Source organism: Mesoplodon mirus (genome assembly GCF_964341445.2).
Source record: "Mesoplodon mirus genome assembly, chromosome: 2".
Taxonomy (NCBI): Eukaryota; Metazoa; Chordata; class Mammalia; order Artiodactyla; family Ziphiidae; genus Mesoplodon; species Mesoplodon mirus.
In genome coordinates, this window is record NC_138977.1 from 61,158,615 (window position 1) to 61,184,775 (window position 26,161).

General features: G+C 35.0%; 1 protein-coding gene across 3 annotated transcripts in view; it reads right to left on the reverse strand.

The window, feature by feature from the left end:
- The window catches only part of PPP3CB (protein phosphatase 3 catalytic subunit beta), a 48,536-nt gene that overhangs the window by 14,973 nt on the left and 7,402 nt on the right, over nt 1-26,161 (reverse strand). For all 3 annotated transcript variants that reach the window (XM_082632682.1, XM_082632683.1, XM_082632684.1), the window contains exons 2-10: nt 18,680-18,880; nt 17,853-17,977; nt 14,268-14,379; nt 12,312-12,457; nt 11,904-12,043; nt 11,723-11,800; nt 11,523-11,617; nt 8,643-8,768; nt 906-983 (exon numbers count right to left, since the gene is read on the reverse strand). In XM_082632682.1, coding sequence (XP_082488808.1) covers nt 906-983; nt 8,643-8,768; nt 11,523-11,617; nt 11,723-11,800; nt 11,904-12,043; nt 12,312-12,457; nt 14,268-14,379; nt 17,853-17,977; nt 18,680-18,880 — 1,101 coding nt within the window. The remainder of the gene's footprint in view (nt 1-905; nt 984-8,642; nt 8,769-11,522; nt 11,618-11,722; nt 11,801-11,903; nt 12,044-12,311; nt 12,458-14,267; nt 14,380-17,852; nt 17,978-18,679; nt 18,881-26,161) is intronic.

Consider the following 26,161-nt stretch of genomic DNA (forward strand, 5'->3'; position numbering starts at 1 on the left):
AAAGGTAATTTAAAGCAACCCAAATGCCAAACAATATAATATTAACTACAAAGATTATGGTATATTGATATACTTAGAAATATGTAGGTATCGAATTTTACCAATATGTAGACCATGTTTAATACACGGAAACATTTATATACTAATTAAAACTATGAAAAGTATGTTGCAACAAAGATGTGAGGGGCATATGGAAGGGAATAAAGAGTTTTCAGCTTACAAACTTTATGTTTTTGTTCATTCAGTTAATTAATATAAATATTTAAATTTAAGTTCTAAATAAAAACTTCAGAACATAAAAATAAAAGTAATTTTGTTTCTATCGTATTAATTTATACTATAAATGTGCATTAGGTACATAGGCTGGTTGGCTTACATAAGAACTAACAACCGTGTATAACTTTGTATGGAAAAAATGCTTGCTGAATTTTAAACTAAACTAACAAGTGGTCTCTTAGAACATAACCACTCATAAATTGAGAACAGCTTACTTTGAGTTTTCAAAGGAAGAAGTGACAACGGCATTGGGTATTCAGGTATGTTTCTGATGCACTAAGAATACAGTACCAAGGAAACAAAAAGCATTTTTATCCTCCCTTCTCTAAGTAGTGTCCATATTCATGAAGAACCACATTCTTTTAGCACTTCAATTTTCCTTTCCTTCTGTTCTTTCTTCCAGATTTCCCCTTTCCCTAAATTCATTTTCTTCCCCATACCAACAGAAAAAAAAATTACTAAAATGATTTTAAAATCTTAAAATAAATAATATCTGAAAAACTGACTTGTCATTTATCAAATAGCATAGCCATTTGAGAGCAATGACTATATTTTACAAAAGTATATTAAAGCTGGGCAGTTAAAAGATACTATTTCACAATAAAAAACAGTAAAATGAATAGTCATACCATCAAACTGGTCTTCTCCTTCAGTCATAAGTTCATCATCAGAGCAAATACTCAGAACGTTTACCAACATTTCCGTCACTATTAAAAAAAAAGTTACACATTAGTTTATCATATTAAACTATCTATATGTATACAGGGCAACTATTTACACAAATGATCCAAGACGACGAACATATTCTGATAGCAGAAATGATGGAATTAAAAGCTATAAGGGCTTTCAAAATCAAAGAAATTAAGTGGCTAACAAGCCTGAGAGATTCTTTATGGAATAAGTTTTCAGGTCTCTCAAGAAAAAAAAAAAAAGAAGCCCCCACAGGGATAAGAACAGGAATGAATAACATCTAAATACATACATTTAAATTCTTCATTTATGGATACAGCATTAAGGAGTAAGAAAGGGACTTCCCTGGTGGTCCAGCGGTTAAGACTCCGTGCTCCCAACAGAGGGGGCCCGGGTTTGATCCCCAGTCAGGGAACTAGATCCCACATGCCGCAACTAAGACCCGGCACGGCCAAGTAAATAAATACATATTTAAGAAAAAAAAAAAGGAGTAAGAAAAAAACATTGCACAGTTCCACTGTTTCAAAAAGTTTCAGGATTCAATCTTTTAAAAACTGGCTCCAGCAATTCCCCTGAAACTTAATTCTTAAGACTACTAATGACTATCTAACAACTGGAACCCATGGTTCTTTCTTAGGTTTAATTCTCCTTCACCGTTCTACATTCTTTTGCCTTCTCTTTTCCCTTGGTTTCCAGGATTCTACTCTTCTGGTTTTTCTACCTTTCAGACTATTTTTCCCACAAATTTGGACCTTCTCAAGATTCTCTCTGCAGTCCTGTTGTTTTTATATGTTCAATCTCTTGGTGATTCCATCCATTATTATATATTTTCAACTATCACCTTTTGAAGATGATTCAAAATTCTTTATTGCCAGTCTTGACCTCTCCTTCAATCTCTGGATTTCCCCGCTGGTTTTATTGCCAACTGTCTCAGACTATTTGTATATCATCTGTTTCCCCTACTAAAATGAAAGCTTCATGAGTGCAGGGTGCTGTTCTGTTTACTACTGCATCCCCAGAGCCTGGTACCATGCCAGGCACATGAGAGGCATACAGTAAATATCTGACAAATGAGTAAATAAAAAAATTAAAGGTATAAGCAAATTTCAATTAATAATAAAAACACGTATTGGATATTAGCCCCTGAATGTCCTGATGGCACCTTGAAATGAACACATTCAAACAAAATTCAATACTGCCCCTATTATTTCCCCTATAGTATATTAGTAGCACACCACATGTCAGGCACTGTGCTAAAGTTCTGGGATTCAGGTATAAAAGGTTCAGTCTCTACCCTGCAAAAGCTTACTAACTACTAAGGATATATAGTTATATATATACATATTATAACACAAAAAAGTGATGAGCACTATGCTGTAAGTACGCAGAGTTATGCACAAGATCTGCTGAAGAAAAGAAGGCTTTTGGGACTTCCCTCGTGGAGCAGCAGTTAAGAATCCGCCTGCCAATGCAGGGGACACAAGTTTGATCCCTGGTCCGGGAAGATCCTACATGTCACGGAGCAATTAAGCCTGTGTGCCACAACTACTGAGCCTGCACTCTAGAGCCCGCAAGCCACAACTACTGAGCCCGCATGCCATGACTACTGAAGCTCACGCACCTAGAGCCCATGCTGTGCAACAAGAGAAGCCACCACAATGAGAAGCCCGCACACCACAACAAAGAGTAGCTCTCGCTCACTGCAACTAGAGAAAGCCCATGCGCAGCAATGAAGACCCAACACAGCCAAAAATAAATAAATAAATTTATTTTTAAAAAAAAGAAAAGAAGGCTTTTGGTAGAGGAATCATGAAGTAGAAATTTGCCAGGTGGAGAGGGCAGATAAAGCATTCTAAACAGAAGTTAGAAAAAGTATGAAGAAGTCATATAGATCAGTGGAATAAAACTGAGTCCAGAAATAAAACCTCACATTTAAGGTCAACTGATTTCAACAAGGGTGCCAAAACAATTCACTGGGGAAAGAATAGTCTTTTCAACAAATGGTGCTAGGACAACTGGATATCCACATACAAAAGAATGAAGTTGGACCCCCACTTCACACACACAACACACACACACACACACACACACACACACACACACATTAAGTCAAAAAGGATCAAAGACCTAAATGTAAGAGCTAAAACTATAAAGTTTTTAGAAGAAAACAAAGGGGTAAATCTTCATGAGCTTGGCAATGGTTTCTTAAATATGACACCAAAGCACAAGCAACAAGAGAAAAAATAAAGAGGACTTCATCAAAATTAAAAACTCTTATGCTTCAAAGAACATCACCAAGAAAGTGAAAAAGACAATTCACAGAACAGGAGAAAACATTTGCAAATCATATATCTGATAAGGGACTTGCCTCTATAATATACAAAGAACTCTTACAACTCAATAGTAAAAAGACAAATAATCCTTTTAAAAATGAATCCATTTTGAAATAAACATTTCTTCAAATAAGATACGCAAATGTCGAATAAGCACATAAAAATATACTCAACATCATTATTCATTAGGGAAATGAGATACAATTTCATATCCAATATGATGGCTAATAAAAAAAGATACATAATAACAAGTGTTGGCGAGGATATGGAAAAACTGGAAACATTATACACTGCTGGTAGGATTGTAAAATGGTATAGCTGCTTTGGAAAACAGTTTGACAGATCCTCAAAAGGTTAAACATAGAGTTATATGACCCAGCAATGCTTACTCCCAGTTACATACCTAAGAAAAATGAAACCATATTGTACAGGAATGTTCATCACAGCATTATTCATAGTGGTCAAAAAGTGGAAACAACCAAATGTCCATCAGCTGATGAATGGATAAATAAAATGTATATCCACACAATAGAATATTATTTGATCATAAAAAGCAATAAAGTACTGATTCATGCTACAACATGGATAAACCTTGAAAACATTATGGAAAGAAGCCAGTCACAAAAGACTACATATTGCATGATTCCATTTATATGAAATACCCAGAATAGGCAAATCTATGGAAATAGTGAGTAGATTAGTGGTTGCACAGGGCTGGAAAGAAGATGTGGGGGGAACTGGGGAGTGAATACTAATGGACACAAGGTTTCTTTGGGAGGATGGTGAAAATGTTTCAAAACTGATTGTGGTGATAGATACACATCGCTGAATATACTAAAAACCATTGAATTACACAGTGTAAATAGGTTAAGTGTATGGTATTTGAATTATACCTCAATAAAGCTGTTATGAAAAAATAAAGAAAAAGTAAGAAGGCATGAAACTTAAACAGCATATAGTACATTAAGGAAGTTGGCTGGGCTGTTTCATACCTGGAACTAGAGAACACGAAAGAAAGAGACAAAAAGTGAGGCTGAAGAGAAAGTAGGGAAGGTCCAAAGACCACATGTGACAGGCTAAGGTTTAGCCTGAAAGTTACCAGAGTCATTTATGGATACTAAATAGTAGCTTTTAAGTGTGTAGTGCTTTCCATCTAGAAGCTTAGCTGTGAAGGAAAGGCAAGAGAATCACAGCACAGTAGTAGTCAATGAAAGATATCAGAAAAAGGAAATGTTATTTATTTTTTATTTAAAGATCAGATAGATTTGAACAATTTACAAAAGAGCTTAGCAGAGAGAGTTTGAAGATATAGAAGATGTAAATAATAAAGTAAGTTTCCTGAAAAAGCAGAAGGGTAATGAAATATAAGGACAAGTTAGAAAGGCTAGTCCTGGATAGAAGGGTCACATCTTCAACAGGATAAGAATTCAAGACGAGTGCGGTTTATTGGGAATTCCCTGGTAGTCCATTGGTTAGTACTCCACACTTTCACTGCCAAGGGTCCAGGTTCAATCCCTGGTTGGGGAACTAAGATCCCTGCAAGCGGTGTGGCACAGACAAAAAAAAAAAAAAGACTGCAATTTATAAAGCAGGGGAACAGTCAGTACAGAAAGCTCCCATTAATGGTACGTGTTCTCTCTGAGAGTAATGGAAGTGGCGAGAAAATGTTTTAAAAAGATAAAATTTTAGAATATATCCTAACGGAAATGAGTGAGGAGGCAGACTAGTGATATAAAGGATGTTTGGGTAATACTGAGAGCCTAGCTAATGCTAGAAATCAAAGGGTGGTACCAAATCATAAGGCTGTATAAATATCTCCAACAGTGCTTTATATGTTGACTGTAAGAGTGGAAAAAATGGATAGTTAGACTTTACTGGGGCTAAGATTTATAGAACAAAGTAGAAAAATGAGAGAAAGGAGCTTGGGGGTGTGTTAAGAAGAAAGAGAGGCAAGGGGGGATCTGACTAAAAAGAAAACAACATGTTCAAAGGCCTAGCAATCCCAATGAAGGTGAAGAGAAGCTATAACTGAAGTAAGGAGTTGCTAGAATAACAGAAGTTTCATCAGAGTATGTTAATAGCACTATCATTACCAGACTCAACACATCCAAGCCACCTTCAACCATTCCCTCCTCTTAAACGTGCAATCTTGTTAAGTCTCACTGATTCTTTTACAGTTCTTGCAGTTCTCCCATGCTCTCCATTCCTAATGCTAACAGGATTTCATTATGTTTCCATTTGACTCCTGATGAAGCTTTACCACAGGTCTCCCAATCTCTAGTCTTCCTTCCAGTTCACTTCACCAGAGTAATTTTTCTAAATGACTATCATGATTATATTCTGTTGCAGTTGCTTCCCACTATTTATCAAAGTTCCAGATTCTCTGTTTAAGTGATCAAGATCCTCCTGATCTAACCCTGACTTAACTTTTCATTCTTTTTCTACTACTGTCCTTCATACATCTTACTTGCTAATCTAATTGAACCCCTTAACACTTGTCAGGGACGTTATGCTTTCTTCCTTTCAGACTCAGGTTTGGGAAGTTCTCTCACCTAGAATTCTCCTGCCCAGATCTACCAGCACAATTCCACCATTCTTTAAGCCCCAGTTCAAATGCTACTTTAATCCCTCTGACAGATACAATCTCCTCTCTCCTGTTAATTCCTATAAAACTATGCTTGTCTTGGAGCACTTACCATATTACATTTTATCATTACTTATGTATCTTTAGTCCCCTATTAATCTGCAGAGACCCAATATCTTACTTGTATTTTTGTATCCTTAGTACCTTGAATAAAACATTTCCAAAATATATTATACTTCCAAAAATATCTAGCAAATGAACAAATTCTACATGTATGACCTTCTACGGAAGATCATACCATGCTGGACTCTGAAACAGAAGTTCTTAAATTGGGGCCAATAAGCCTGAGTGGGGTTACCAATCCACTTCAGATCTGTAAGCATCGTCAAAATGTTACATACGTACAGATGATACATATATTTCGTACATGAAATTTTCTGGAGGAAAAGTCTGTAACTTTCACCAGGTTTTCAAAAGGGTTTTGTATTAAGAAATTAATAAATGTATTTATGTACTTTAATTTTTTTTAAAAAGAGTCCTTATCTTTGAGATTCATTCTAAAATATTTATAGATACAAAAAATAACAGCTGAGATTTGATTCAAAATAATTGAGGTGTGGGATGGGAAGTAGTGGATGGGGATATAAATGATACAGTATTGGCCATGATTTGATAATTGTCAAAGCTGAGTAACTGGTACATAGGAATTCATCATATTATTCGCTATACCTTTGTATCATGCTGGAAATTTTACAACATAACATTTTTTAAAAACAAAATAAAAAGCCCCCAAAAGGGTAAAAAACACTACTTTCATCTAACTTTGGGATTAAACCAATCTCCAAGGGAGCCTCTGGCTTAGTTAGGTTAGTTGCTTCCCAGGGACTAGATCAGAGTCAAACTGGCTTTTTCCATGTAGAATCAAATGAAGTGCCATTTGCTGCTTTTCACACCAAAAGAACATTTTCATTAGAATGAAGAAGTAGTTAGGCTATTTAAACAGCTAACATGTATTAAAATGGAAAACCAGGCAGAGTTTGAGAAAATTTTCTTACTGTGCTCAACATTGGTTAGGATTCTATTTGCATATAATGTTCAAATCTGAGATTCCCATTTTTAGAAAGATATGAATAATTTAGAGAAGATCCACAGAAAAACAACAAAAATGGTCAAAGGGTTTGAACACGTCCTCACAATAGCTAAGATGATTTAGAGTGGCAAAAAAGAACAGAAGATCACTTAGTAGCAGACTTCAAATGTAGGATCACTGAATCCCACTGTTCTTCTTCACTTATGAGAGAGCCACAGAAACTAGATTAAATTTTCTCATTTCTCAAAAGGAGTTAGACTACATGATTTTAAGTATACTATGAGATCTAAAATTCTATGATGTCCTGGCTTTTGATAGGTGCATTCGTTGAGAAAACCTATTATCTTCTCTCTCCTTGTTTGAATACTCATAGCATAAACATTTAGGTTAGATATAATGAAATATTTCCTTTTTTGTGGAGGTATAAGAAAATCAAATTAGAAATATCCATTCTCCTCCTACCTTATCTTCTCTGCTCTCCCCACCCCCCACCCCACTCATACTACATTAAAATAGTTGTGTTGCAGTCTAGCCTGGAGGCAGGAGAATGAGCAAGATGAATTCTTAAATTTCCTTTAGCCTGATGATGCTATCATTGAACTATTTCTCATATACCAAAGATAGAAGGTTATAAGTGTAATGCATCCCTTGCACCTAAGCCCTTTACTGGCCCCCTTCTCAAATGCTAAAGTGGGTAATTCTATCTCCATATTAATGTTGACCTACGGAATAACTGACAAAGACCAAAGGCAATCTGCAAAAAACCTGTTTAACATACACAGTTTAAGTATTAACTCTGAATTGCAGAATGAAAAATTGCCTTGGCAGAAGTAACATATCTCAGACAGAAAGGAACATTTTGTAACACAGAAGAGGTGAGAAAAAATAGAGAGGGATATAGAACAAAATGTTTTACAATCATGTCTGTACTCTAATATTCTTATATTCCATGTACGGAAACTGAGGTATTGCTTTGTGGGAAAATTAACACTAAAATGGAAAAAGAAGAATGTGATAAAGTAAGGAAATCTTAGGAACTCTAAAGAACTAGAATAAAATATAAAAACAAAATCTCTTAAATAGCATTTATTTTTTTTAAAAAGCCTATTAAATACATAGTAATAGGAATCTCTAAATTATCAGAAAAGCATTACCACTAAAATTGTATACATATTTTTTTATATAGGAGAAGAAATATCAGGTCAGAATCTGAATTTCTCTTTATCATTTTTGAGAGTACAGAACTGCTACAAAATGACTAATATTGCCTCAAATGAGGGCAATTAAATTCTCCCATGAATTGCCATGACATCCCCAAAAGTGGTGTTAAAATATGTAAAAGTGTCCATTCCAAAGAAAAGCTATCCCTCTATTCCTTCATAAAATATTTAAGCTAAAGAAAAAAAGAAAGAAAACCCAACAGCTGAAGACAACATCAGGCTATTTATAAGTCTTCTCCCAGTCCTCCAGACACCCTCACATGGGGGCTGTAAACAGCTAACTAAAATATCTTTGAGGCTCTCATATCCACACCCACTGACACAAAGTAGAGCTGTAGCCACAGTGAAATTAGACTTCAGCTTCCTTTAGCAAGTAGTATATGCCTGCAAGAGTACACTGGAGCAAATGTAACAGTAATAAAACAATTTTTAAAAAATAAAAATCATACCTTTTTCTCCAACAAATGGTAAAGACCATGTGAAGACATCCATAAAATTGGGCAACCAGTAAGGGTGTGGAGAACAGTTAAATTGTCGAATATTCATCACATTATTTTCATACTTTAATACAGCAGCTGCAAGATAAGTCTGAATGTCAATGTAACAATTTGCCTTTAGCTCTAAAAGTCTAAAACACATATAAGCAGAAAAATATCTTTTTAAGGGGGTGGGGAATCAAGGTGTGAGTAGAATGAGGGCTAGTACAGGGAGGTAGGAATTAATTTTTAGTAGTAACACACTTTTGCTTTTAACACACTTTTATGTAGAGCATAGTCAGATCTTCACTTGTCATTATTAATGAAATTCCCAGTCTTTCTCGAATGTTTGTTTTACTTTATAATCCAATGATAAACATGCACTTTTACTAAATCCAAAATTGTGAAAACTCAGTTTTTAGAGGAAACACAGAATGACAATGAGCAATTTTCTAGGTTTAAAATTTCATACAAGTTGGAAGAATTTAAGAGGGTCTTTTTAGTTGCAGGCAACCTGAAAAGGACAGCTAAACGGAAATAAAGCAAGAAAAAAAAAAACAGAAAAGAAAAAAAATTTGGAACATTTTATTTATGAATGTAGGAATGTACTTATTTCATGTATTATAAGAAATCAAATGAAACTACTACAAAAATATTTTACTTCATATAGAAAAAAATTCCATTAAAATACCGAAAGAGAAAATATTATAACCAAATAACCCACAGGTAACATACTCTTCTCAATTTCAGGTATCTTTCTAACGTTTCATAAGTTGACATAAACAATACTTTAAATTAATCCGACATAGATTTCAGTCACTAGTTATATTATTTTATGGGACACTGGACTAGATGGGCTAGATTCTAATCTAAGCTACAGCATATACTAGCTGTGCAATAGTTAGCAAATTGTTTAACTAATCTGTTTCTCATTTATAAAATAAGACTAATATGTTCACCCTGCCTACCTCGGAAGTTTAAGGTCAGAGAATGTATTTCACATGAAAGTACATAAAAGTATAAAATTCTTTGTAGATACTATAATAATTATGTGGTTACTTTTTTTTCATTTTAATGTAAAGCACTGAAATGTAGATGTTAAATTCCAAGATTTGGGATTCTAGCTCATATAGAGTCAAAAGTAATATGTCTGTTTCCCTTATGAAATTCCCGTGAAATAAACATATTTTAAACTTAGCCTCAGAAATTAAGGGCTGATACCAAGCATTCAGCTTTAAAAGAGAGAAAGAATCTAGAAAATTGCCTTACAGATGGAATGAAACATTACAAACATATCCCATACCATGTAAGCACTCAAGTCATTAACAATATGTACAGAATCAGAACTAACAAGAGACATTTGATTCTGACAAGGCAGATTCAATGGTTTGAGTTTCTTTTCTGAGTACTAAGAAAAGTGATCCCTTAACCTCCTGAGTTAAACTGACGAAGGACAACCAGTAAGGCAGTAATCAACCAAGCACTGAACACTAGCTCCTTTAGTACTGACAAGGGGAGGTTACAAGGGGATGTAACAAATCAATTCTGAGGATGGCGTCCAAACTTAGATATGTTCCTCTTCAAAAATGAAGCCATGCTTCATTAGGTATCTCAAAATTTATAAACCAAAATATAATTTAAAAGACTATTTTAGCACTGGCATAAACCTTGGAGGCTGCAATGATACTAGCTTCTAAAGATTACCAACTCAGTTAATGTCAATGGTATGGTTGTTTTGGTAATTAATACAGTATGGCGTTCTTGTAGCATACTCTGTATCCAAGTTATTATACAGCTTGCTACTGTCTGATCTCAGGCAAATATTTTAATCTTTTAACTATCATCTATACTCTTCCAAAAACTCCTATTCCACTCCTCTTTTGAACTCACACCACAACCCATATTTAGCAACGACCTCATTATTTCTCCTAACGTACTTTTAAAAGTCTTTAACCTTCTGTTCTTTCCTCCTGGTACAACCACTCCAGTGTGACCCTGGAAACTATGGCATAGTCCACTGAATTCCAGACATGTCAAGACAGAATAGAAGCTGGCTTCTTAATTTCCTCTTCTGAAAATGTGAACTACATAAACATACTCAAGCTCATCTTCAGTGTCCCTGGCACACACTTAACTAGATTAAGATCCTTTGGTATTATCTCTCAATAAACTGTGTTCAAAGTTAAAGTAAACCCAGTTATTATAGACAGAGCAAATTTGGAGGGAAGGGGGGGGAACAGGAACCACTAGAACAGAAGGTAAATTAAAAAGATGTAAGAAAAAAGGAAGAAAGATCAGTAAAAAGAAAGGAAAGGGAAGAATGTATCCCTGAAAGGAGGTCAGATTGACTTAATCAAAGCCTCAACTACAAATCATAATGGGGCAGTAGAGATAAAAGTAGGGAATAAGAAAGGGAAAGAAAACCTACATCAGTGAACATAAAACAAGAGACATGATGAACAACTATGCGGTACAAATACATGAAATGGTCAAAGCAGCAACAACAGCTTTATGCAAACAAGAAAACATTCTCTTGACTATAAGGGGGAAGATTTAAGAAAGGGGAGTTTGAGAAAATCATGTTTATTTCTGCTTGACGTAGGTACCTCAGAACATTCTTTCACAAGGCAGCTTTTGTGAATGACAAGTTGTGGAATGGTTACATATGACTTAAGTTTCACATTTTGGATTTTTATTTCTTGCCCTCTCCCCTCCCTTATCTTATACTTTTTTATAATAAGATTTGGATAGTTACAGTTTCAAACAATACCCCTTTTTCTATTATATTTTCAAAAAAATAAGTCAATTTATATATTAAGTCATTTAACAATTTTTTTATCAACAACATCTTACCTTTATTATTGTAGACATCTAAGTAATTAGGTGCCGAAAAAATTGTTATTAATGAAGGGAACCCTGTAGTTTGACTTTTTCTGTACATTCTATAGCTGCAAAACAAATAGCTTAATATGCATCGTAAAGCATCAATCATGGTTACTAAGTTTGATTTGTACATAAGGTGTTAATTTGGGTCAGGGAAACAGAACTCTTACCCTGCATCTTGAGCTTCATGAGCTCTAATAATCGATAACAAATTATTGTTTTGCAAAAATTCACACACTGCTGGATAGCTGTGGGCAAAAAGAGTAAATTAAGTAAAATAATGACTTTCTATATGAAGCATATGCTATTTTAACAACTATAATGTGATTAAACTTGGATATTTTTCCTTACTTATAAAAATAAGAACATCCTCGAACTGTATTGTGACTAAAATGTTCCTGTGATTTTTCATTTCCAAAATCTTCAGAAGGATCAGACCATAGCAAGTCACACATTGGTCCAAATGCAGGTGGCTCTTTGAATCTATCTAACTGTGAAAGAAGAAAAGAAAGAAACAAAGAACAGAAATAACTTGTCAAAAAGTGAGAATGGAATGGACACAGGAAAGTGGTACCAACTTTGAATACTGTCCATACTACATTGTTCTCAATGGTTAGAAGATATTTCCATAAAATATCAGTATATTAATTTTTACCATTACCTAATCTTGGCAGTGAAGAGAGGTTTGAAGCTTCTAGTCTCTACCCAACAAAATACTATAAATAGGAATCAACTCTTGGATCTAAAATATATACTCACTCTCCTAATATCATCCAGTGTGTGTATTTCTGGTGAAAGTCCACCATGAACACAAAGAAATTGTTGGTTTAAAAGTGCAGCAAGAGGCAGGCTATCAAAAGCTTCCATACAAGCTTCATAGACTCTTTCTGAATATTTAATTTTACCTAGAAAAAGAAAAAAATTCAATAATTGAAAACTGCATAACTTGTTGATCATTTTGAAAACGTGTGTGTGTATACACACGACTATTAAAACCAAGGCAAGAAAATTAAAGATACGGGAAACAGCCAAGTGGCAGCCAGGGGTTCAGACTGGGTAAAGGGGTGAGTATAAAAAGGCAGCAAGGAGAAATTTAAGGGACAATAAAACTTTTCTGTATCATGACTGTGGTGGTAGGCAGCTCTATTCATTTGTCAAAACTCAGAACTAAACACCACAAAGAGTAAATTTTACTGCATAAAAAATTTTTTTTTAAAAAAGGCCAGCATCTTGCCCCATAAGAATCAAGAAGGATAAGCAATGTTATTGATCTTGTGAAGACAAAATATTTGCTCTCTCTAAATTTATTTTGTGTATGCAGCAGATAGTCATAAATGTTACTAAAAATAAGTAAGTCAAATCTCTAAAAATAGTTCAACTCTTTACCTTTATAGGCCAAGAAAGGCAAAATTAGAACTAAAAGTTAAAACAGTGTTAATACTTTACTTTATTCTAAGAGTCAGTGACTACTTTGTTGTTATAGGCAAGACTACTATATCACCACAACAAAACTCAAGGTCCATCCAATTAAAAAAAAGATTTTATTCATATGTTGCAGGAGCAGAGGGTTTCCTTTAGCCTACAATGAACAGTTAAAATGGGCAGTGAAGCAAGAAGCCAATATAACACAAGAAAGACTCTACCAAATTAAACTCTCATCTACTTTTAAGTAGATATCATACACATTCCCTTGCTCCTTTATACTTTGAAATTCCTGGATATTTTATGTTTTGGGTGGGATTTTGGCGGACGGTTTGTTCCTTATCTAAGGAAAAAAAAGAACTTAGTTCCTACTTCACTTTTTAATATTGTAACATTCAAATATGAGAAAATCTATATCCAGCAACCAGAGGTTATAAACTGAGAGTCTGCTGACAGATCTGTTTTCCAACACTGTGGTTTAATAAAAGTTTTAATTTGATTGCTTTTAGGTCAAGCATGCACTTTCCAGGTCTCATCTTATATTCTTTAGGTTACCCACCTGATCCTTGAAGTTATATGAGTTTGCCACCTCTGCCATTATCCATCACTATATCGATCTTTATTGAATCATGTTTTGAGCCTCAATAATTCTGAAGTTATTTCTAATTTTAAATCTTAATTCTAAGACTTAATACAGCCATGAATATTAACAAGTACACAGCTATGAGGTGTGAAAAAAGGTCAAACCCTGCTCCATACCATATGGTTGCTTATAGCTATTAGATTACCACAGCCATAATAATTTAAGAGAGAAATGGGGTAAACATTGTAGGTTAAGACCTTCCATTCATTAATAGTGTGTTTAAAACAATCTGCATAATTAAAAAATAAATAAAACAATCTGCAATGATGACAGGATAATTAATTTGCTAAGAATTTTCATGGGAATGCCTCAATATTGATGGAGAGAAATCTCCAACGCATCATTTCTTTTCTTTTGGTTTATATTCATCCTGTTAGAAAAAATAATTCTAACATTAAAACTACATACAGAGCTCAAAACTGTTCCTAGGTACATATGTAAAAATCAAACTCAATAGGAAATACTGAAATGAAAACATCTGAATAAAATTAAACACTAGAGAACGCTAGACAATCTTCCTCAAAGCTTTACACATTTGGACACAAAATCTGTTCTTACATGTTGCACTGTAAAATCTTCAAACTCTTACTACTGACATCACTCCAAAAGAATACTGAGGAACTGAAAATATTTCTCATGGCAGTACTCACATTCCTGCTTAAAGGTAAAATATTCAGTAAGGTGTCTGCATTCATGGTTGCCTCTCAGAAGAAATAATGTGCTTGGGTATAGAATCTTCAGGACCCATAAATATAAGACACACTACAAAAGAAAATGTTTCCAGTGAATTAATCTTATATTTTTGTTTAACTAAGCTGTTTGATCTTTGCTTCTTTTCCTCTAACCCTATTACCCTTACAATCTCTATCACTCTTCATTATCTTCTTCTTATCTTTTTCTCTTTGTCCCTTACTAAAACATAAGCTCCATGAAATTAGGGACTTTGTCATCTTATTCACTTCTGATTCTCCATTCTTAGAAAAGCACCTAGCAAACAGTAGAAGAGCAATAAATATCTGTTGAATGAATGAGTCAAATAATTTAATTACTTTAGATTTACAAATTGTTTGCTGTAAAAACAATTAGCAGATTGGTCTCCTCCTTAGGTATACCAATAAATAAAACAATAACAATGTCAAAAATAATAGCAGCTAACATTTATTGAGTACTCATAATGTGCCAAGCACTATATAATTAATTCCCCTCCTTTATTCCTCAAACAACCCTACGAAGTATATAATATTATCTCTATTTTACAAATGAGGAAACTGAAGCAAAGAGCTTAAGTAACTTGTCCGAAATCACAAAACCTCTAAGTAATGGAGATAGGATTCTGATCCTCTGATCTTAAACATTATGCCATGCTGCCTAATGAAGAGAATAACCATGCTTTATGTTTACATTGTTGGTTATGAAAATTGCCTTATATAATGTAGGTGCTTATTACGTGAAATGATTCAAAGATAATGCAATTTCTTAATAAAAAGAATATTAAAACAGTACAGCAGCTATTTTTCCCTAAATACACCTAACATAAGAAACAGACTCAATCCCACTACTGGGCAAATACCCTGAGAAAACCATAATTCAAAAAGAGTCATGTACCACAATGTTCACTGCAGCTCTATTTACAATAGCAAGGACATGGACGCAACCTAAGTGTCCATCAACAGATGAATGGATAAAGAAGATGTGGCACATATATACAATGGAATATTACTCAGCCATAAAAAGAAACAAAATTGAGTTATTTGTAGTGAGGTGGATGGACCTAGAGTCTGTCATACAGAGTTAAGTAAGTCAGAAAGAGAAAAACAAATACCGTATGCTAACACATATATATGGAATCTAAAAAAAAAAATGTTTCTGAAGAACCTAGGGGCAGGACAGGAATAAAGATGCAGACGTAGAGAATGGACCTAAGAACACGGGGAGGGGGAAGGGTAAGCTGGGACGAAGTGAGAGAGTGGCATGGACTTATATATACTACCAAATGTAGAATAGCTAGCTAGTGGGAAGCAGCTGCATAGCACAGGGAGCTCAGTGCTTTGTGACCACCTAGAGGGGTGAGAGAGGGAGGGTGGGAGGCAGATGCAAGAGGGAGGAGATATGGGGTTATATGTCTAAGTATAGCTGATTTACTTTGTTATAAAGCAGAAACTAACACACCATTGTAAAGCAATTATACTCCAATAAAGATGTTAAAAAAATAAAATTAAAAAAGAGAAAAAAAGAAACAGACTCACATTTTACTTATTTGGTTAAAAAAAAGAAGGAAAGACTATTTCATACATAAATAAGCTTGGTTTACATAATCATATACAAAAAGAAAAAACAAACTTCATTTATTTATTTTTTTGGCCGCGCTGCTTACGGAATCTTATTTCCCTAACCGGGGTTAGAGCCCGGGCCCTTGGCAGTGAAATCACAGAGTCCTAACCACTGGACTACCAGGGAATTTCCACAAACTTTATTTTAAACAAGTTAAGGTATATGAAATGTGTAACTATTCACATCTTCATTTTATTCACAAGAAAAAAATAATTAAACTGGGGAAATACTTATTAAACACCTGTCCTTTTTCCTTATTCTGATTCTTTATTATTTTCCTTTTATAACAATAAAATATATTAAAAGAGTCAGCTACTAAACCCTCTAATACAAAGACATACATACCAACATGCTCAGGTACCAACTAAGCTTCCTAAAATTTTTTATTTTATTGTTTTTGTCAAAGCCCCCAATCAAAACAGAATTTTTAAAAAAAGAAAAAAAAAGCCCCCAATCTTTTTATTAAGGAGGGCAATTTTCTAGTTTTCTTGAAGGCTCCAGGGAAGTTTGAGGAGGCTGATGATGAAACTATGAATGGAAAGAGGAACAACTAAGGACAATAAAATCCCCAAGGGAATTTGGGTGGACAGAGCCCTGAGCTCTCTTCCCCACTAAGGATCCTAGCATACCTCAGAAAGGAGGTTGAAAACACTGGAGGAGAATTAAACAACAGTAATCGGCATGGAAATTCACCAGGTAAAGCTTCAGTATCTAGTGGGGGAGATGGTTAAGAGCACAGGCTTAGAGTCAAACTGCCTAGCTCCACCACTTACTAACAATATGACCATGGGCAAGTTATTTAACCTCTCCAAGCCTCAGACTCCTCTATAAAATGGATAAAATAATAGTACTTACCTCATAACTTTGTTGTAAAGATTAATCAATGTATATTAAGTGCTTAGAATATGCTTGAAACACATTAATGCTAACACACCTATCTATTTGTAGAGCTTCTACCCAACAATTTTACCTGTAAGAATCTGTCCTGTAGAAATAATTGGGCAAGTATATAAAGATGTATAAATAATATGGCTCACAGAAGCATCACCTATAATGGCAAAAAACTGGGAACACCTTATATGCCTAACAATAAGAAGTTGATTAAATTGACTGTGACTTGTTTAGTCGATGGAATACAATGCAGCTATTAAAAATGATGCTATAAATTTATAATTATTTACCTGGAATGACATCACAGCATAGGGATTTATGAAAAAAGGAAGTTACAGAACCTTATAATAGGGTTCCATTTTCATTTCAAAAAAGGAAAGAAAGAGATGCATATATTAGAAAATACAAATTGTTCTAAATTTATATCTTATTTTAATTTATATAATTAGAAAAGTAAAAGGAGCAAAAAGAACCATCTACTGTTAAGTGATAATCAACAGGTCATTTTAATGTCTCAAGTTTTTTAAAACAAATACTTTCAGAATGCATAGATTCTATATGATATACTTGGGTTTTAACTGTTATGGAAGGAGGGATAGAAGTACTAGAGTTTAAGTAATAAAAGCACTGTAATATATTTTATTTAATCGGAAAAAATACAATTAATCTTTTTTTGCATGGGTGAATGCCTTTAAGGGCAAGAGAGATAAATAGCATTAGCTCCTTGAGGCCACTAGATAACAGGGCAATAAAGACCCCTTAGTTTGCTTACAATTTCCACTGGGAAAAATGGCAATTATAATTACATTAAGAGTGGCACAAAGAAAATTAAAAGAATAGTTTGAAAGACAGAAGAGGAATAAATAGTAGCTTTACTAAAAACTTTAGAATATGCAGAGGTATTAAAAAGAACCCAATACAGGTAATTTAAGGAACTTATTTTATTAGGAATTAATGGAAATCATCTATGATAACACTTAAAAGCAAATCAAATGACAGTATATGATTATTACCTCTATACTAAAATAACCTCTGTCCACATAATCACCAAGAAAAAGGTATCGTGTATTAGCAGGTGATCCTCCTACTTCAAAAAGTTTCATCAGATCAAAAAATTGGCCATGGATGTCACCACACACTGAAACAAGAAGATTATTAGATATGAAAAAAAAACTCTGAAATAACAAATTTTACTTAAATTCTAATTTATTTTACATAAGAGATAGTGTAAAATTCTATCAAGAAAGGTCTAAGAAGGAAGTAATCTATGAAGAGTCATGATAGGGATGATGTGTACACAGGTGTTCATGTGCTCAAGATCTAGAACAAGATATAACAAAAGTAATGAAATTTGTAGTAGGTGACAAAATTTTCATCTAACTTTATAAAGCTCCTCTTTAGGAAGCCAAGCATGCATGTCTTAGGATGACAAAATTATAATGGTGGCAGTAAAATCTCCATTCTACTAACTCCATACTTTCTGTTGACTTCTAAATGATCACTTTTGGTATCTGATACAGCATTGAGGTATCTGCCCCTAATGACTGAAAACAAAGTAAATAAGTATTTGTTGAATCAAATTCAGTGATGGCCAACACAACTAATGAAACCTTCACAAAAGCATATTAGACTAACTTCTGCACTCAGATTATTTAGGATCATGTTTATTCATTGAAAACAGGCAAAAACTTTAAAAAGAAAATAATCTGGAAATTCAAGATAATGTCCATGTAATATTAATTTAGTATACAATATGAATGAAGAAGAAACAGCTTTATATTTAGGTAAGTAAATAATGGTGCAGTAAAAAAAATAATATCCAAAACATAAATAAGTGTACCTGTAATTGGAGCCTCTACTTCTATCATGGTTTTCTCTCTCCGAAGAATGGCAGCACCCTCATTGATAATTCTAAGTGCAATTTCTTCATCTACCCGACCTTCTTTTACTAAGTGGTTCTTCAAAACATCAACCCTGGGTATCCCATCCATATCAAAAACTTCTTCAGATGTCAAGCGATGCGTTGGGGGGAAAGGGACAGCTGCAATTTTTTTTAATTAATAAAAAACAAATCACTATTAATATATTAACATAAAAACTAATCAATGGATCTAGGTAAATAAGAGTAAAAACTGAAAAGCTGAAGTTTTTGTTTTGCTTCTTCATTTACTGGATGGGGTATTAATTTTTTAAAAGCTTTTTTTAAAAAAAGTAATCAAACTATACTTCCTTTTTAATAATCTATATATAATAACAGAAGAATTATTAGAGAAATAAACTGTCTCACAAAATTAAAAGTTCTTTCAGGATAACTAAAGCTTTTTTCTTTAAGCCAAAACATTTTTGGTAGAATTCTCAAAACATACACTCTTCATCTTAAATGAAGTAAAATAAATACAACTTAATACCACATAAGCATGAATAGAAAGAAATCCCAAATATAAGGTGATTTACCAACTTCCTATTAAAAATATATAAAACAATGCCTGCTAGCCAACTTGAATAGAAACTTCTAGGGATATAGATTAAAACAGCCAAATGCTTATTGATGGAATTTAAATTAATTCAGATGCACATATAGATTTAAAATAACATTAATAAATAACGATAATTTTGAAATACTGCTTTTTCTCTTACCTTCATGTTTCATAAAATACTTTCATTCAAAATCTTTACACACATTTTTGACATCAGTGTATTCCTTATCACTGGATACATTTTTTCAGTCATCTAACATACTTTTCAAAAGCAAATCATCCTCACTCCCGTTTAAGTTGTTTGAGATACAGCACTTTTTAAATACATATTCAATGCTATCACTGCAAATTTAACCTAAGCCACAATTTCCATTTGTCTAACTACTGAAATAGTTGGCCTTTTTACTCCTGTAGCATATATTTACGATTTCCACAAGTAATTACCAACTGTATTGTTTTAAACTGATATTTGCTTTTTTCTATTCATAAGAATTTAATCATAATAAGAAATGCCAGATGAAAAAAAAAAGACAAACTGATTTCAACCTAAAGCTCTAAATCCATTGTCATTGAATAATCCAGTCACTTATTCTTACTCATAATGTTAAAATCAATACTTTTCTCTCATGCCTGTGATTCATTTCTCATGACTGTATTACCATTCTCTTTTTCAAACACATTAGCAAGGTTTTAGGTCAAAGTTATAATGTCTTTAAACATTATTATCTTCTTCATATACTTGGAATTTTCAACAAAAAATAGTACAATGATTTTTGTCTTCACTATAATTGAAAATACTTTGCTTCTGTTTAAATGAAATGAGATTTAAAATGTTGATTTTAAACTGATATTTGTTAAATGGTATGGAAAACGTGAAGGTCCATTTTCAATGGTATCTACCACAATTTTGAGGTCACATACCTAGGAAAAGTTACTACATATCTGTTAAAATTTTTTATTCCTTTTTTACTAAATCCAACAAATGACCTCTTTATGCATTCAAAATCAGCTTGGATTGAAGTAGTTTTAGGCCCTTTACCAAACAGCACTTTGTTTTTCAAAATAAAGAAAGCCAAGAGGGCTTCCCTGGTGGCACAGTGGTTAAGAATCTCCCTGCCAATGAAAGGGACACGGGTTCGAGCCCTGGTCCAGGAAGATCCCACATGCCCCAGAGCAGCTAAGCCTGTGAGCCACAACTACTGAGCCTGCGCTCTAGAGACTGAGAGCCACAGCTACTGAAGCCCACGCCTAGAGCCCGTGCTCCGCAACAAGAAGCCCGTGCACCGTAACAAAGAGTAGCCCCCACTCGCTGCAACTAGAGAAAGCCGGCGCCCAGCAACAGACTCAACTCGGCCAAATAAATAAATAAATAAATAAATATGTTTTTTAAAAAAAGAAAGGAAGAGAGAAATTTATAGTAAGAATTTAGTCTACCTATAGACTCAAATGTAAGGCAGATCTCTCTTTTCTGAAATAAAATTTTTAAAGAAAATGTCACTTTATATTTGGGTATACAGTACATAGTATTTTCTTGATGCTTCAGGGCCATCACTGTGATCATCAATTATTATGCAGAAGACTGGAAAAGTATAGGACCAACTGTTTCTTCACAGTTCAACTTAAAAAAACAGGGGGCTGGGTTAGAATTACATCAATTACCTAAGAAGAGTAAATAACCACATTCTCTTAGGAGGAAAAAAATTTAGGAAGAACTCAGTTCTTATAAGTGAGACAAGAACTAAGGCAGAGGGATATCAACCATTTCTAAAAGACTTTGAAATCATCAATTCCTCTTGCTTTCATCTTTTTTGATACTTAGTAAAACAAAACTTGAACTTGCTTTCCCCCCACTTCTTTAGAACACATCTATTCCCATTACTTTTTACTGCATCTAGAATAAGACATTAAGATACATTTTGTTCCCCCAAATATAGTATGTCAGATTCCAATAAAATAAAAACCTTTCTTAACGTATGTTCTTCTCCAACCAAAGATTAAACAAACCATTATACTATATGCTATAACCAAATTTGCCCCTAACAGTAAACCAATTGCTTAAAAACTACAAAATTTAGGTTGAGAGTCCGCCTGCCGATGCAGGGGACACGGGTTCGTGCCTCGGTCTGCGAAGATCCCACATGCCGCGGAGCGGCTAGGCCCGTGAGCCATGGCTGCTGAGCCTGCATGTCCGGAGCCTGCATGTCCCAAGCCTGTGCTCCGCAACGGGAGAGGCCACAACAGTGAGAGGCCCGCATACCGAAAACAAAAAACAAACAAAAAAAAACACTACAAAATTTAACAATTACTAAATAAAAGTTACTTTTGGGACATCATGAAAATTAAGTTTAAATATCTCTTAAATACAAATTTCTGAGATCAAGATGGGATCATATTTTTCTCATCAGGCCAAGAGAATTTTTCCTCTACTTAGGAAAAAAGATACTGTTTAAAATGCTGCATTCTAGATTATGCATACTTCCTAATAATCAACAACATAAGTCAACTAACAGGTGAATTCTGTTCAAAATACAGAACTTCCTAAAAACCCATCTGAAAGACAATCTCTCTCTGCCCCACTCAGCCAGTCGCCTGTGGTACTGCATGTTTTCATGCACATTGCGAATGCCCCACTGCAAGTCACACTGAGCTATTGCTCCTCTTTAACCAAGAGTCAGGATGTCTTTATTCATCTGGGAAAAAAAGTATAAACTGCCTCCAGACCTATGTTTTCCACTTCTTTTTCAATTCAAGGCATACTTTTAAATTTCAACACCAGGTGGTATACTTTTAAAGGAATGGGTACAGGTTGAGGGGTGAAGAAATGCCACCATAGGTAAAAGTAGATGAAAAACTGTTGTTCTAACAACACAACACTGATAGTGGAGAATAGAGAGTTTCAAAAGAATGTTTTAATATATGAGTAAATAAGAAAATAAGAGGCAAAAAGGCATTGTGCTCTTTGGCAGTTGGAGAAAGGAGCCATAGCAGGTGATCTAACTAAGCAAAATAAAACTGATCAAATAGAATTTGGCCTAATAGGAAATTAATTACTGACCCTGTTGGTCAATAGAGGGTTAAATGTTTTTCATCAAAAATTAGTATTCTCAGGGCTTCCCTGGTGGCGCAGTGGTTGGGAGTCCGCCTGCCGATGCAGGGGACATGGGTTCGTGCCCCGGTCCGGGAAGATCCCACATGCCGTGGAGCAGCTGGGCCCATGAGCCATGGCCGCTGGGCCTGCGCGTCCGGAGCCTGTGCTCCGCAGCGGGAGAGGCCACAACAGTGAGAGGCCCGCGTACCGCAAAAAAAAAATAAAATTAATATTCTCAACTACTACCATCAACTCCTAAGGTACTTTAAAGCATTTCCATCTAAGTTCAGGTTTTAAATGGTTTTTTACATTTCTAATTCATCTTCAGCCAACTATTCCTGTTTTTCTAGGGTTTTCATGCTATATATTTTTTCTCCTTATTTTCAGACTATTTTTCCAACTCTTCTATGTTTGAGATAGGGAAAAACCAGTACATAAATGTATGTAAATATAATGTGAATGGTCAATAACTGAAATGGCTAAAATGGAGGATTAGCTTGAACAACCTAAAGAGCTATAAAATCATAAAATCACCAAGTTTCCAACACTAGAAAACTTGATTTGGTAATATTCACTTTAACCAAACTGTTCTGTTGAAAAATTTCCTTTAACACAAATTTTGACATGAAGGTCATATCAGTATAGTAATCAATAACCTTCACAAGGTATTTTAATTCAGATTTAATATATGGTGGCTGATAGACAAGGCCTCAAAAAATTTAATGTAGGAAGTTGAAAAAATAACCCAGGGACACAGACTGATCAAGGATGGGGGAAGAGCAGAGATCTTACTTTTTCTACTAATGGTAAGAAATCCTGGGACTTAACTAATCCTGTTGCCCAACTCTAAGCAAAGGCTGCAGACTATTAGCCCCGTGAGGCCTCCAACACCAACTGGGGTGCAACCTGTGCCACCTGAAAACTACTCCAAAGTATCATTCAGATGTCTGTGCTTCTCACCAGTTCAAAATAAAGTTCCTCCTGATTTTTTTCTCTGTATTTCTTTTGTTCACACCATGCCATCCTCAGGCTGTTCTCCTCCCTCCCAATCCTCTTCATTGAGGCCTGCAGAATTCCCATTATAAAAAAAAAAAAAAAAATTCACCCTTCTTTCCTGTGTGCACATGCGTGGGCGCATGTACACACACATTTTAGCTCTTCACAGAATGCTGTCTTCATCTCTCTAGCTTAATTAAATCTTAGTCCTCCTGAAGGACAACACTTCTGAAACACTTTTTTCAAAGTTGACGATGCTCATTTTTCCACACTCCACTATTTCAGCAGAAAAGGCTACAGTCTTCTTTCAGCTCCCCACTACCACTTCCAACATCATCACTCCCGTGAAGAAGAAAATGCTTCCTCGTTTGAGGTTCATGACTTCTGGCTAGTTTATTCTTGTCCCAGCCATCTACTAAATTTCTGGTCATCTGTCACATGAAACTCAGTTTCCTGGTTCGAAAGCCTTCTCCACTCTAAGCACCACCATCATCAATGTCCATGTGGATGACCTACGTAAACCCAAGAACTGAGAGGTTTGAGCTCCATTCTACTTCAATTTCCCTAGCCTTAGCCATAATTTCTGCTGCAGCTCTGAAATCCTGAATTCTAATCTCTTACTCCATGATCAAAATCTCTAATCCTTTCAGATTCACTCCCTTTTCTTCATCTGTTCTCCAATTATATCAAGAACGTGGACAGCCTCTCCTAATCAACCCCCTTCTGGATACCTTTGCTTGCTGCAATTTTGAAGCTATTCCATCACCCACCCACTTTTTAAACAACATCCTGAATTGTTTAAAGTCCTTTTGTCCTTCTATCCACCCTACTTACAAAACTCCAATTCTTGGATGAGTTAGTTTCTAAACTTGGATGCTAAGTATAAAATCATCAAAACAGGGCTTCCCTGGTGGCGCAGTGGTTGAGAGTCCGCCTGCCAATGCAGGGGACACGGGTTCGTGCCCCGGTCCGGGAAGATCCCACATGCCGCGGAGCAGCTGGGCCCGTGAGCCATGGCCACTGAGCCTGCGCATCCGGAGCCTGTGCTCTGCAACGGGAGAGGCCACAACAGTGAGAGGCCCGCGTACCACAAAAAAAAAAAAAAAAAAAAAAAAATCATCAAAACAGCTCAGTGCTACTACAAATTCACGGTCTCCAACTTAGTTGGTCACTAGCACTAGCCATCAATCCTATTAAACGTTCTAGTCTGTGCTCTCTCCCATTCTCCTCAGTGGAGATTTCAAATGATCACCTCTTCCTTGAACACTACACTTAATTTCTCTCTTACTCAGTAGTCAACTTGCATCTTTTTCAGAGAAAATTGAGACCTTCAGGCCAAATGTCACTTTTCTGTCCCTCTCCATCCACATCTATGCCAGTATCCACTTTACATTTCTTCCTATCAGGGAAGAGGTATTCCGTCCATCCAATACTAAACATTCTACTGTGCTCTGAATCCCACTCCCCCAACTTCTTCACTTCAGTTCACCCTTCCCACCCACCCATGCCCCTATTCTGTTTCTTCTGCCTCTGACTCTCCATTGGTTCTTCCCTTTGAGCAGATAAACATACAACCAGCCCTCCACAACCACAGGCTTGCCTGTGCAGATTCAACCAACCACGGATAGAAAATATTTTAAAAATAAAGTTCCAGAAAGTTCCAAAAAGCAAAACTTGAATTTGCCTCTCTGGCAACTATTCACATAGCATTTACATTGTATTAGGTATTATAAGTAATTTAGAGATGATTTAAAGTAAATGTGAGGATATAGGTAGGTTATATGCAAATACTAAAACATTTTACATAAGGGACTTGAGTGAGCATCCACGGATTTTGGAATGGGGAGGGGTATCCTGGAACCAAATCCCCACAGATACTGAGGGGAGACTGTACTGAGGGGAGACTGTACTAAAGTCTCTATGATCTTAAAAACAACCCCAACAAGTAATTCTCCCTTACTCCTCATCCCTGTTTCTACTATATATCCCTTATTTTACAACTAAGCTTCTTGAAAGAGTAATCTACAGGGTACAGCTTCATTTTATCACTTTTTTGTCTACTTTCCTCAATCCACGTTTATCTGGCTTCTGCTCTATTCCTTCACCTTATATCTCTCTCCTCTCTTGGGTTCTTGAACTCACTCACCTGGTTTTTCTCTTAATTCTCTGGTCATACCTGATCAGCCTATTTCATGAACTTCTAGTCCTTTTTCTGGTCCTAGGACAGTGTGACCTAGGATTCTGTCCTTGGTCCTCATATCACACTCCTCTCATTCATAACTATGGCTTCAACTAAAATCTATATTTTGTGTACTCCCAAATAGATTATTCAGTCCAGACCCTGCCCCTAACTAAACTCCAAATCCTATTAAACTATCAAATATCTTCATTTGGATGTTTCGTATCTTAAACTTAATATGTCCAAAACTTAATGTCCTCTATACTATCACCAATATAGCTACTCATCTGGAAATTATCCTAGAAGTCTTTTTCTTCCTCGCCATAACATGGTCAATAGGTCCTAAATAATTCTCTGATCTGGTTTTGTCCCTTTGGTCCTGGGACACTGAATAAGGGCTTTTTTTTTTCTTCTAAAATTACTAAAATCTTTTCAATTTTGCCCATGCTTCACAATAACTCAGAATACTTTTTAAAATTCAAATCTCAACATCCTCCTGTTTCAAGACTGGCTTCATCATATAAAATCCAAATTGTGTCTCTTAACATACTATATGAGATGCCTTGTAATCTGACCCTTCCC